Below are 13,321 nucleotides of genomic sequence, written 5' to 3'. Positions count from 1 at the left end.
GCATTGGTTTTCCCACATTGGGTTTTTCCAAGGACATTTTCCAAAAAAACTGTGTTGATGTGTGTGTTTATTTCTCTCCAGCGCAGTATTTAGTTTCCGCGGTATTTTATTTTGTGTAGGCTGCAGTGTATGTATTTCAGCATTTGCCGTAGAAAACTGCAAGTAACTTTTTCAAGTAATTTAATAAGTAGGTGAAATATTATCAGTTTGTTGTAGTAGGAATCGGGTAATCAATTTTTCATAGAAAGCACACAATGGGACACAAGTGTGAAGTGTCAAAATTGTATATTTAACTGGTTGGCTATGAAATTCACCAAAATTTAAACTTCAAGTATTAAATTGGGCAAACGAAATAACTTAGACTATAACCATGTGATTGAAAGATAATCCCTATCCTCACCTTCATGGCTTAGCAAATCTTAAGAATCCTTGAAGTCCACTCTTTTGGAGCCTATAATAGCTGCAAACTATTTGTAAGTATCAACTGAGAAAAGTACAAGGTATTGCAATATTGTCCATGTTTTGATTCAAATTTGAATTTACATCATTGTGAGTTTGTGTCATTTGGAATAATATTAATAGCTTAAAAGATGATCCTATGGGTGTTGATGACTATCTATTAGCCTGTTTCCAAAATGTTAAAGAATAATCTCTCTTGTTAATTGAAGTAGTTGGACACTTAACTGTGAGTTCAAGTCATTTTAGAAAAATATTTGAGATACTATCAATCAAGACATTTTTAGAAAATTCATGCAAATCCTAGATATCTTTAGAAGTTAATTTTAGGTGGTTCTAGAAAATTCCTAGTCTATGTAAAATCTATTTAATAATGAGAAGAGTGTGTAATTTGTAATGCCCCAAGGGTATATGAAGGCTTTTTCCTCGTTCACTTTTTACCTCCCTGTAAAACTTTTCATGGTATCAAAACCAACATAAGACTCTTCATTCTTCACAGAATGGAGAGCATATCCAAGAGAAAACAAATTTCAGAGCAAGCCTAAGACTCTTCGTAAAGTGGAGCGCAAATCATGAAGAGTGTGAAATAAAAGATTTGAGTTTCCAAGTGTGAGGTCTACATAAAAAGGTTGACCATTTTTTTGGTGAGTGAGCCCTATGGCATTTGTTGTAGTAGAACTATTGTTTCCTAGCTACCACTGCTACCCTATAAGCTGCCATATGCCATAAAGCAGTTGTCGTACGTAGGTACAGGAATTTTCCCTAGTCGTTGCCATGAGCCATTATTCATCGCTGTAAGAACTATCTCTGTTTGAAATCTCTCTCTCTCTCTCTCTCTCTCTCTCTCTCTCTCTCTCTCTCTCTCTATATATATATATATATATATATATATATATATATATATATATATATATATATATATATATATATATATATATATATATATATATATATATATATATATATATATATATATATATATATATATATATATATATACTTACTGGTACTATATGGTAGAGTTTGGAAACTCCGCAAGAGGTCTGCCCATTTTTCAAAGTAGCTAACATAAAGAGTTAATGGTGCATTAGGGATGTAAAGGATTTCTTTTGGATTTAATTAGTCATTAAAATTTTGTGTATGCTTAGTCATGCAAATACTTGCTATGTATTAAGGTTATGGAATTATTATTCTGTGAGTTAAAATTTTAGAACCATTTAGAATACGTTCAAGAAAGGATAAACAAGAAAAAGTGAAATTTCAAGAAATTGTTTTTGACTCGGGGATTTTTTCTAGTCTTTTTTAATTATTATCTAAAAATAATAATGAAAAATGGTAGTCGAGGATTAAAAAAAGGTTTTGAAAGGTATTTGAGTTTCTTGAGAAAGATCAATATGGTTTTTCTTAGTGGCTTTTATCTGCCAAAACTTATTAGTATGGATTTGCTCAATGTTCTTATTTTCTATCACCTATTTTCATTGGTAAAAATTATGAATTTTGGGCTTATTAAAATGAGAACTAGATTACAAATATATAATTTATGGAACATTATTTCAAATGGGTTCGAGGAACCCTTGATTCAGGTAGTCTGTGAAGCTATGACACAAGATCAAAAGGATAAAATCTTTGTGAACAACAAGTATGATGCAACAACAATGTTTCCCAATCAACAAGGTTTGGATGAAAGTATTCTTCCTAATATTATAGCATCAACCACATCCCAAGAAGCTTGGAATATTCTGGAAATGACATATAGTGAAAGAGGGAGCAACATTGATCAACATCAAGTTGAGTCGCAAAACATTATAGTTGTTAATGAATTTCCGAATGTAATGGGAGAAGCAAGAGATTTTGATATTGTAGAGGTAACAAGAGAAGCTATGGAAGAGTTTGCCGATGTAGAAAAAGGTATACAACACATGGAGACTACAATTATCCTAAACAATATAGTTGAAGAAATTGCGGAAGCAAAACGTGATTATGTACAAGATGTTGTGCATGAACATGGTAAAATGTAATGTTCCAAACTTAAATAAATAGTGATATGCAAAGAAAAATGATTTTATAAACAAAAATTTTCCACAATCAGTAAATGGTCATAAAAACTCCAAAAGTAGAACTAGCTGAGCCATTTTATTAATCAATGGAGAAAGTACAATAGTATGGAGGAATGCACCTGGGCTTGCCTCAATGGAAAGCATGACAAAACCCAGGTGATGATACAATGATATCAAGCACTCAAAAATGAATGCTCCTCTAATGCTCTGCGCTACCCAGAAAACTACAGTGTTGGCTGGAAAGAAACTGCAAGAAACTCCACTTCCACTGCTCAAAAAACACTACAAAATTAGCCCCAAGCACCTTGATCAAAACCCACAAAAACCCAAAAAGTGTTTGGTCTGAATCCAACCTCCCAAATTCGGCCTCCAATATGCCCTATGCCCTCCAAACTGCTCAAGAATACGGTCTGCAAGGAATACAAGAAAAACCCTCCTCCCAATCTCCAGAAATATAGCAATCTCCTCCTCAAATGCTTCCCTTAGCTCCCCCGAAAAATTTTAGCCTTAAATACTGATGTTTTACCTCCCACGTGTGCACCAAATGCTGCCTCTGCGCTGGCCCAGGAAGTGTGAAAGTCACACTGCCAAGAAGCACTCTCCTCTAGCTCCTAAACTCTCCAAAATGACAACAACCCTCATATGCCTCCTCTCTGGAAAATCTCTAAACCAAATTCCACTGTAAGACATCACAAGCAAACTCGCCCTCCTCTTCACTACGTCTTCCAGTAATACGCACCACTTGGAGATGAATGCAACTGATGGAAACCACAATGAAATCCTCCCCCGGAAGAATGAAGAAAAACCTTCCTAGGGTGGCACTCGAAGTTCCCAGAAGAAAGGGTGAGCTCTTCGCTTGAAGAACTCTTGTTGAACAACAAGTGACTTGGCTAAGCAGCTCGAGAAACCAAAGAGAAATCAATATGCCAAAAGATGTCAAATGAAGAGTGTTGCCTCCTTTTTATAGATTTTGTGGAGCCTTTTTCTCTCCTTCGTGGGTCCCTCACTAAACCTTCGATTTCCCCTCTCATGCATTTCGATCCATTGGCTTAGGGAGTGCATATTTCCTTGTGTGGGTGGCCCCACATGCTACTAAAAAAATCCCAAAGTAACTTACTTATAAATCCTAAGTCTTCTAATAAAAATGAAATGGGCCCTATCACCTCCAAAATTGGCCCCAAAATATAGAAATTAATCATGTTCCAAAATAGTTTAGGAAGGGACATTACAGTCCTCGCCCCCCAAATGTTGCTTGTACCCAAGAAAATTCAGTGTTTGATTCTCAAGTACATGCTCGCCTTCCCAAGTAGCATCCTCATCTGGCAACCTCCTCCAATGCACCAAAAATTGCTTGTCCTCAAGCAGTGCCTAAACAAGCACCCTCTCTGACTGTGGATCCCCACTGTCTCTCCAAACTTCACCAGGGTCCCAAATATGCCATTGGATTGTCCCTGATCTCTCTACTATCCTATAATGAAGGAGTCCCTCGATACTAGGATCCCAAGTCAACCTGATCAACGTGAAGCACCCCTTGCTCCACTCACTATCCTGCCAGATAGGGGCGTTAGAACCCCTCTATCTACTACCAATAAGTAGAGCATCATGACGATATAAAACTCTGTCCAAATCCTCATGAAGTTGCCTTATTGAATAGTCCACCCCATGCACTCTGATTGTGGGCCCCTGAAGATACAACTCAATCTCGATGCCAATGAAGCCTCTCCTGCATGATCTCCTCCTGAAATCCTCTTGTTGGCCATCCTGCCATTCTGATGAAGTCTCCCACGCCATCAGTGAATCATGGAAACCCGGTGGAAAATCTGGATGACCCTCTCCTGTAGAGACCATCTCACCCTTATGGGTAGCTGAACCACTAAGTACTGTGATGCTAGGGCCCTATGCCAATGTAGCAAGAAACTATCTTGTTGACCCTGTGACACCTTGGTCATCACTAATTGTCTAGCATGCTCGTACCATAACCTCGTCTTGCATAACTCTCAGCCACAATCTATGCGATGATCGAGGTTAGGCCCAACCTACCAAAGCTCCTCAATAGTGCCAGCGCCTATTGCCCCATGGCTGGCTCCAATCCTGAGCAACAATCAGCCTCGCCCTATGGTGATTCCCCATGTGTCTACCTGTGAATGAATCAGTTTGCCTGTTATTCTGACCAAGCTCACTGAGGAGTGGAGTACACCACCAATCCACTGGATCCCTGGATCCCATAACTGTACTGGAGGTCCACAACCCCAAATCCTCTCTGCCTGCTGTTGTGTTATGTTGCTAGCTGTTGGGACCCCTCTGTGACCCGTCTCTATCTCCTGTAGGTATCTAATAGGTAGACACCGAACATCAAGAACCTGTGTCACAAATAACCAACTGCTCCGCGCCTGCCAAATCACACAGCAAGATTTGTTATTCCAGCTCCTGATGATGTGCTCAAGTGCTGTCAGAAGCCTCGACATCATCATGTTGATAAGGACTACCATCCCTTGCACCTCATGCTCCCCCAACGCCTCGAGTTGTCTAGCTGAAAAAATAACATGCAACTCCCTCTCAGTCACCTCCCCAAGTGTGAGCCAAGGGGTGGAACATATACTACCTCGACAATCAACCAAACCATCCCTAAGCCTGTATTCATCAACTCGTGCACCTATCAAGTGTCTCAACTAGAGAGTCTCTTCCCATCTTATGATACGAGAGGTCTCATCCAATTGCCTAGGGTGAGCCTCCCAATCCCTGTTGGATGAATGGAGAGTGTCAAGGGGCAACAAACAAACACTCTGCAACTGTAAACAACACCGGAGGAGGATGGGTATGATTAAGAATTCGCTGAAATGCTCAAGAGTAATCCTACAGATGACCCCCTCTCTGTCTTGGATCTATTGATAACCCCCTCGAAGCCTTGCCTCCACTAAACATGGTGTCCCCAGATGCTCAATAGTGTCCTCATCGATCCTAGGTGGGTTGCATCCAATGGTACACGTAGTGCCCCTGTCCATAAGTCTCCTAGGAGGCAATGCTCCAAGCATCCACTATGCCGCATCATCTGCCACTACATACCACCCAGTATCACAACACTCCTCAACATGCCACTGTACGCCACAACCTATCTCAGTACACCACTGGATACTCCTAGCTATGGTTATACCATCCTGTACCGTCATGCGTCCCACGTGTGTCATTGCACTTGTCACTCCCCGCATGTACGTAATGCGATGTGTGGCACTCCCACTCCACAGTGCATTCCAACATACTATGGCGCACCCCCATGCGTCTCCCTGTCCATCTGCAGACCAATGCTCCACGTTAGATTCTCCTACCCATCCCTGGATTTGATGGCCTAAAGTTGTGTCCATATGCGTCGGCCCACACCCGTCCTGTATCATCACCTCCCCTATTGCATCACCGTGCTCTTTGATGAGGGAATCTCCCCTCCAAACCCTCCCTGAGGGGCCAAAGAAGTGAATCTCTCTAGGCACTAGTAGTGATGCCACTGCTGCTCTGCTCCTCAATGTCCTTTATTCCCTACACAAGTGTGAGGAATCCCCAACTCCATATAAGGCACTGTCTGGTGGCCTGCCAATGCCACCTCCTCCGACAAACTCCTGCCAATAGACACTGATCATCCTATGCCCCCACATATGGCCAACATGCCGAGACAACTCATGGAGTCTGCCTACTCCTTTGTTTGTTCGACCTGTCATTAGTGTTGTCCAAAACTCTGGTGGGAATATGAGAATGGGGGTGAGTCCAATCATTGGATCCGCCATCCTGCTAATACCATGATCGACCCAATCCATGGAGTGGTGGGGAGTCCCACCTAGGTCCAAACGATGATCCATCCCTCGTGCCCCTTTGGAAAACCACGACCCCTGCTGAACTATTCTCTCGATCATGGATGTATCCAAAAACCTAGTCAGCCCTATTAGGTACCAACTCAATATCTCTTGCCACCCAACCCCATGAGAGGGATCAAATGCAAGAGTCCCCGAGTACATAGCAAGTCCATCATGCGAGTGTTGTGCCCTACACAACTCATGTCACCTTGTCTCACTGGCACGGTCATCATATACAACTTGTCTAGGTAACCCAACGAATCTCCCTCCAACGTGCAAAGGTAACTTAACAATATTGCAGGCCCCGTCTATGTAAGCCTGAAGAGATTTATTGTCTGGAAGGACTGCAACTTTGTTGGCTACCTGTGCATTTATTTGCTCCTCGTCAATGGCAGGTCCAACATATGATTTCTCATCCCCCTCTACCATGGGCACAACAAGAGTCCCGAGTTGTCCCTCCACAAGTAGCTCATCGAGCATAACATCCTCATCTAGCTCATGCTTCTCAAGGTGCTCTCCATATTGTTGTAGGTAGTTGTCATCTAAGAACTTCATTACGGATCTAGGTGCCTCTGTGCCCATTAGCACCTCACTAATGGATGTGTCTCCCAACTCCTCCCTAATTTGTTGTGCGCTGCCATCACCTGAAAATCTGGACACAGTCTTGGACACCTCATCAATGGATACCTCAAAAACAAATGGCACCTCATCAATGACAGACACCACATCATCAGATGGCTCTATGGGTGTATGCTCCAGTTTCTCCGTCAAGGTGTCAATTGGTGCCATCAAAGAGGTCTCCAACAATGGTGACTCTTGTTCTACACTGGGTATATCGATGTGCTCCTCATGACCCTGCGTACCCTCGACCTCCTCCTCAAGCCCATGATGTCTAAAACCAAGTCTCCACTAGAAAAATTGTCTCCTTGACTCACCCTCTAACTGTCCTTGGCCTGCCTGCTCCTTTTCACGAGATATGGTTCCCTCATTCTGTCGACTTTCCCCACATAGTGTAGATGGTCATACTCCCACGGCTTGTGCACCTCTAGTGTCTCTGCTGTAAGGATAGGGATGGATCTGGTCTCACACCTTCCTCAACTGAGCCAACCTCTCATCATTTCAATGGATTCCACCCCAGAATTCCTGCATACTGAATCTCCCTTGAGCCATGGGTGGTGTACGGTGTAACCCGTCACTATGCATACATGCCCAAATCTCCCATGATCTTACTGGTTACCCACAGCTGGGCCAAGATCATGCTTTGATACCACTGTAATGTTCCAAACTTAAATAAATAGTGATATGCAAAGAAAAACGATTTTATACAAAAAAATTTCAACAATGAGTAAATGGTCATAAAAACTACAAAAGTAGAACCAGCTAAGCCATTTTATTAATCAATGGAGCAAGTACAATAGTATGGAGGAATGCACCTGGGCTTGCCTCAATGGCAAGCATGACAAAACCCAGGTGATGATACAATGATATCAAGCACTCGAAAATGAATGCTCCTCTAATGATCTGCGCTGCCCAGAAAACTACACTGCTGACTCGAAAGGAACTGCAAGAAAATCCACTTCCACTGCTCGAAAAATGTTACAAAATCAGCCCCAATCTCTGTGACCAAAACTCACAAAAACCCAGAAAGGTTTTGGTCTGAATCCAACCTCCCAAATTTGGCCTCCAATATGCCCTATGCCCTCCAAACTCCTCAAGAATACAGCCTGCAAGGAATACAGGCAAAAACCTCCTCCCAAGCTCCGGAAATGTAGGAATCTCCTCCACAAATGGTTCCCTTAGCTCCCCCGGCAAAGTTCAGCCTTAAAGACTGATGCTCTACCTCCCGCGTGTGCACCAAATGTTGCCTCTGCGCTAGCCCAGGAAGTGCGAAAGTCACACTGCTAAGAAGCACTCTCCTCCAGCTCCCAAACTCTCTAAAATGATAGCAACCTTCCTATGCCTCCTCTCCGGAAAATCTCCCAACCAAACTCCACTGCAAGATAGCACAAGCAAACTCGGCCTCCTCTTCACTGCTTTCTCCAGTAATACGCACCACTTGGAGATGAATGCAACTGCTGGAAACCACAATGAAATCCTCCTTCGGAAGAATGAAGAAAAACCTTCCTAGGGTGGCAGTCAAAGTCCCCTAAAGAAAGGGTGAGCTCTTCGGCTGAAGAACTCTTGCTGAACAACAAGTTACTCGGCTAAGCAGCTCGAGCAACCAAAGAGAAATCAATATGCCAAAGAGATGTCAAATGAAGAGTGTTGCCTCCTTTTTATAGATTTCGTGGAGCCTTTTTCCCTCCTTCGTGGGTCCCTCACTAAACCTTCGATTTTCCCTCTAATGCATTTCGAACCATTGGCTTAGGGAGTGCGTATTTCCTTGTGTGGGTGGCCCCAGATGCTACTAACAAAATCCCAAAGTAACTTACTTCTAACTCCTAAGTCTTCTAATAAAAATGAAATGGGCCCCGTCACCTCCAAAATTGGCCCCAAAATGTAGAAATTAATCATGTTCCAAAATAATTTAGGAAGGAACATTACATAAAAACAGTGAAGCTAAGTGTGTAGATACACATGTGGAGGATAAAATTAAAATTGTCTTTACAGTGGCAATATCAGGTGAGGATAACCTAGTAGTGAAACTTGAATTTGATTATGAAGTTGAGTTAGTGTTTCTTGAAGAGTGACTTTCAAACACCAAGTATGATAAAGGAAAGTGGTTATGGAAAAGCTACAATAACTACAACAAAAAATTCAGTAGAAGAAATCAAGGAAACCATCAGAGTTCTTGAAGACTTTGTGGCAGTGGAAGAGAAGATGAAAGAACATGAATATGTTGTTTTTGATCTTATAGTAATTGACAGAAAAGTTCAGTCAACGGTAGCCAAGGTACAACTAGATGAGACAAAGAATCAGATAAAGATGACACTAAAGACAAGGAACTATTAAAAAAGAGTAAAAAGTATGTGGAATACAAAGTTTTGGAGCAATAGGAAGAAAAGACTTGTGCAAAGTAGCGTTGTGGATCAACATGCAGAAGTAAAAAAAAAAATTGAAATGGTATAAGTATTGTAAGCCTAGTTGAGACCAACAGGTAGTAGTGGTCATAATTAAGGGGGAGTTGTTAGTACTAGTGAATGTAATAGTTGAGATTAAGAGGGAGTGTTAAAGAATGAAATATCTTGTTAAGTGAAGTAGTCAGATAGTTAGTTGTCAGTCTAAGTCACTTTTAGAAAGATATTTTTATACACTATTAGTCAAGATATTTTTAAAAAATCATGCAAATCCTAGATATATTTAGAAGTGGTTAGTTTTAGGTGATTTTGGAAAATTCTTGACTTATGTAAAATTTATTTAATGATGAGAAGGATGTGTAATGCCCCAAGGGTGTATGAATCATTCTCTCTTCCTTTCTATACATCTTTCCACAAAATATAGCAGAGTGACTAAGTTTTAGAAAAACATTTTAAATAAATGGTATCACTAATGACCAAATGGAAGGTTCTCTTATGTAGGAAGCATTAGGGAAGAATCTTATTGTTGGTATCTATTATCAACATTAACATATGAAGATACAAGACAAAGATAGGGCTATAACAAAATTAATTATGGCCACAGGGAAAACAATAAAAATGGAGGACAAATCTGAAAATTGTATCAAATTCTGCAAACAGCTCATTGCTGAATCTTCTCAATAGAAACCAACAAGAAAGATCAAAGGTTTAATGGGCCATGAGAAGAACATATTCACTATGTTGAATTATAAAAAGTAATTTTATAAGTAAAAGCAACCTGCATTTGAAAACATAGCACAAACAAAACAAAAAAAAGAAAAGAGAAGAGAAAATGAAAACCTTCAAGTTGTTGCCTTCATTAATAAAGCCCACTTTACATGAATAGTTACCCCCAATTTGCAAGTGCAGGATCCTATATACACACTACTGCATAGGAATAAAGCAGATGACCCTGTGTAAAATGCAACTTTTGTATTTAAAAGGAAAGAAGCTAAAATAACTCACAACGTGGAGCTCCATTGCAAGGAAAGGTCCGTTGGAGGCAACCTAATCCTCTCCCAGAAAATCTGTAAGAGCGAAGTTGTTGGTAATTACCAATTATAATGATTATTCACGATGATTATAGTCGAAAAGAAACACCACTTAATATTCTGAAAAATATAAAAGATAAAAAATCAGGATATTAGGACACAGGTTTCAGACTCATGCCCGGTTGCTTATATCCTGAATAAATATTAGACCGATGATTTTGTATAGTCTATTAAATTCTAGCATTTTCCCCTGTAGTCGGTGAAATCAAACAATACTTTCAATATTAACTCAGTATTTTTCATCTGTCTTTGCTCTTAAATAAAATATGAGATAGAAAGAGGGCGTGGCTACCTATTATCTGTTTCATTTGTTGCGAAGTAATTTCCTACCAGATTCCTGCATGTCATGATATAACATATTATAAATTGTGCAATGTAGTTGATAGAAAAAGGCGTGTTGATTGCCCAACAATAGACACTGACATTTACTAGTAAAGAAGGAAGTTACTAATAATAACGGACAATTATATCAAATTAGTTTAAAAAGTCAACTGATGACTTCATATCAGAAATTAATCCTATTTGCATACACTGTCAAACTGTTCAGCCATCCTGGAAGAGCTCCAGAAAACTGGTTGTAAGATAGATCTCTGTGTACATAAGACATTAGCAGTATAGTAAGACAAAATTGTCAATAAAATTAAGATTCCATAAACAATAGCATATTATCTTAGAATATATGCATATCAGCGTAATGATGCGTAAATATAATATACTTTATGTTACTCAGTTGCACTCAACGTAATCATGTAATTATCGATATCTTATGTAGTCTTTAGAGCTTTCTGTTTGTTGTATGTACTTTATTCTAGTTGTTTGTACGTCATTTAGCCATCAAGGTTTTAGCTAAGTCATGGTTGGTGGGACATTAATTGCCTTAATTTCATTTTAAAGTAAGTTATAAAAGGAATTGATACACAAGTAGCAATTGGAATTTTCTAGATGGTGAAATGTTAAATATAAAGCATGCATGTAAAGCCACTTATCCCACATGCAAGGAATGTTAAAGATAAAGCATGCATGTAAAGCCACTTATCCCACATGCAAGGATCAAAGGGGTAAGAGGGACAAGAAATTATAAATAGGCACGTAAGTTTCAACAAATGTTATGCTGTTTAGATGTTTTGTTGTAGGTAGTTCAAAAAATTGACTTTTTGGTCAATCGCAACGACATTTTTTTTCCTTTTAGCAAATTAATATTGTATTTGGAAGATTAACATTGTTTATTACATTTAGTTGCATAGTTTTTAGAATGGTGGTCAGAATATTCTAAATTGTGATAAGTAAATCATTATATAATATAAAAATTATGTACTAGTCCACTGCTTTAATTGCATGTCATTACATGTTATTGCATGTTTCACTTAAAACTTTTTCAAGTCTGTTGTCACAACTGCATGTCATTGCATGTTACTAGCTGATTTTTTTAAGCCCTTCTTGGAGCTCTTCATTTGAACAAAAAATGTTCATTTTTCTTACTCTTTCTTTGTTTATCAATTGTGTTCAAGTTAAGATTATAATAATGGTATCAAAGAACTTTCTTTGCTTCATGCTCAAACAGCAACAATGGCTTCTTTTTTAGCTATTGAAAATAGTTGAAAATCAAATAATTCACTGCCGGCAGAAGAAGCCATAAAAATCACATGGATGAATAAGAAACACTATAGAAAAAATGAATCAGGCCATTTGTTCAATGATTGTAACCATGGATAGAAGGGAATGATGAGATGAAGGTAATGGTGAACAAGGCCATCGAAGACACTGAAATTAGAGAAGAGAGGATGGTCATCATGACCATGATTTTATGCATTTTTCAAAGAACTATACAAAACAAATGCGCAATCATATGAATCAATCTGATTGAGAAAAGCATGAACCAAAAGTTACATCCCCATTCCTATGTTTGGCCATATTAGCAATGATATCAAATCAATGACTTGGATAGAGTAACTTGAAAAGAGATGGTCATCATGACCATGATTTTATGCCTTTTTCAAACAACTATACAAAACAAATGCGCAATCATATGAATCAATCTGATTGAGAAAAGCATGAACCAAAAATTACATCCCCATTCCTATGTTTGGCCATATTAGCAATGATATCAAATTAACGACTTGGATAGAGTAACTCTCTCATCTTGTCAAATTGAACCCTATGGTTAATAACAAAAAAAAATATTTTACAACTCTCACCTTGATGGGTTTGTATTTGATTCACGGGATGAGAGAGGTCAACAAAAGATAATCACTTGGAACCAATTTGTAACTACATTTTATTATTGTTTTGTGTCCTGATTAGCCCTTAAAACATGAAGCAACAAGGTAGAGTTCCATTAAGCTATCTTGTTTGTAGATAATATTTCTCCTGGGCATGAAGTTTCCATGTATATCTACATATTAAAGAGTCCATTTGGGTGTATGTCAAAGTGTTCCAGCCTGCCACTCTTGAGTAGGGAATTCAACAAGAAAAAGTCTATTTACAGGTTCTCAGAAACCACCTGTCAAGAGAATCCTGCTCTGAAAATGAAGGTAGAACTCAAAGGTAAAGTGGAACCTAAATTTTCTCCTTTAAACATATTGTTGAAAAGTTTAAAAGTATAGTAGTAGTCTCTATTATCATTGTTAATTTACATTTAAAACAACTTTGTTTTAATTTGAAAGAGAAGTGGTTCAAAGTGCACAAGGATAGAGCTATTAGCATGATCCACATGATAGAATGTATAGCCAAAGAACAACCAAACGTAGTTGGGAATGATCAAGAGGAGGTAGCAGAAATTCAGGAGAAAAAACAAAAAGAGGACCCAATTTTGTCCCTTTATGTCCATTGGGAATTATTCAATATTAGTTTCTTTAGGTTAA

At 39.0% G+C, this 13,321-nt stretch overlaps 1 protein-coding gene across 5 annotated transcripts in view; it reads right to left on the bottom strand.

The window, feature by feature from the left end:
• Window positions 1–13,321, bottom strand: part of LOC149227135 (putative LRR receptor-like serine/threonine-protein kinase At1g56130) — a 330,293-nt gene that overhangs the window by 46,769 nt on the left and 270,203 nt on the right. For all 5 annotated transcript variants that reach the window (XM_089377695.1, XM_089377698.1, XM_089377699.1 and 2 more), the window contains 3 exons: window positions 10,991–11,050; window positions 10,753–10,797; window positions 10,375–10,436 (listed from right to left, as the gene is read on the bottom strand). In XM_089377695.1, coding sequence (XP_089233821.1) covers window positions 10,375–10,436; window positions 10,753–10,797; window positions 10,991–11,050 — 167 coding nt within the window. The remainder of the gene's footprint in view (window positions 1–10,374; window positions 10,437–10,752; window positions 10,798–10,990; window positions 11,051–13,321) is intronic.

Source organism: Pinus tabuliformis, chromosome J (genome assembly GCF_031772625.1).
Source record: "Pinus tabuliformis cultivar Carrire ecotype Pingquan chromosome J, CPIR1, whole genome shotgun sequence".
Classification (NCBI taxonomy): domain Eukaryota; kingdom Viridiplantae; phylum Streptophyta; class Pinopsida; order Pinales; family Pinaceae; genus Pinus; species Pinus tabuliformis.
Note: the sequence above shows the minus strand (reverse complement) of the source record. Positions and strands in the feature narration are given on the sequence as shown.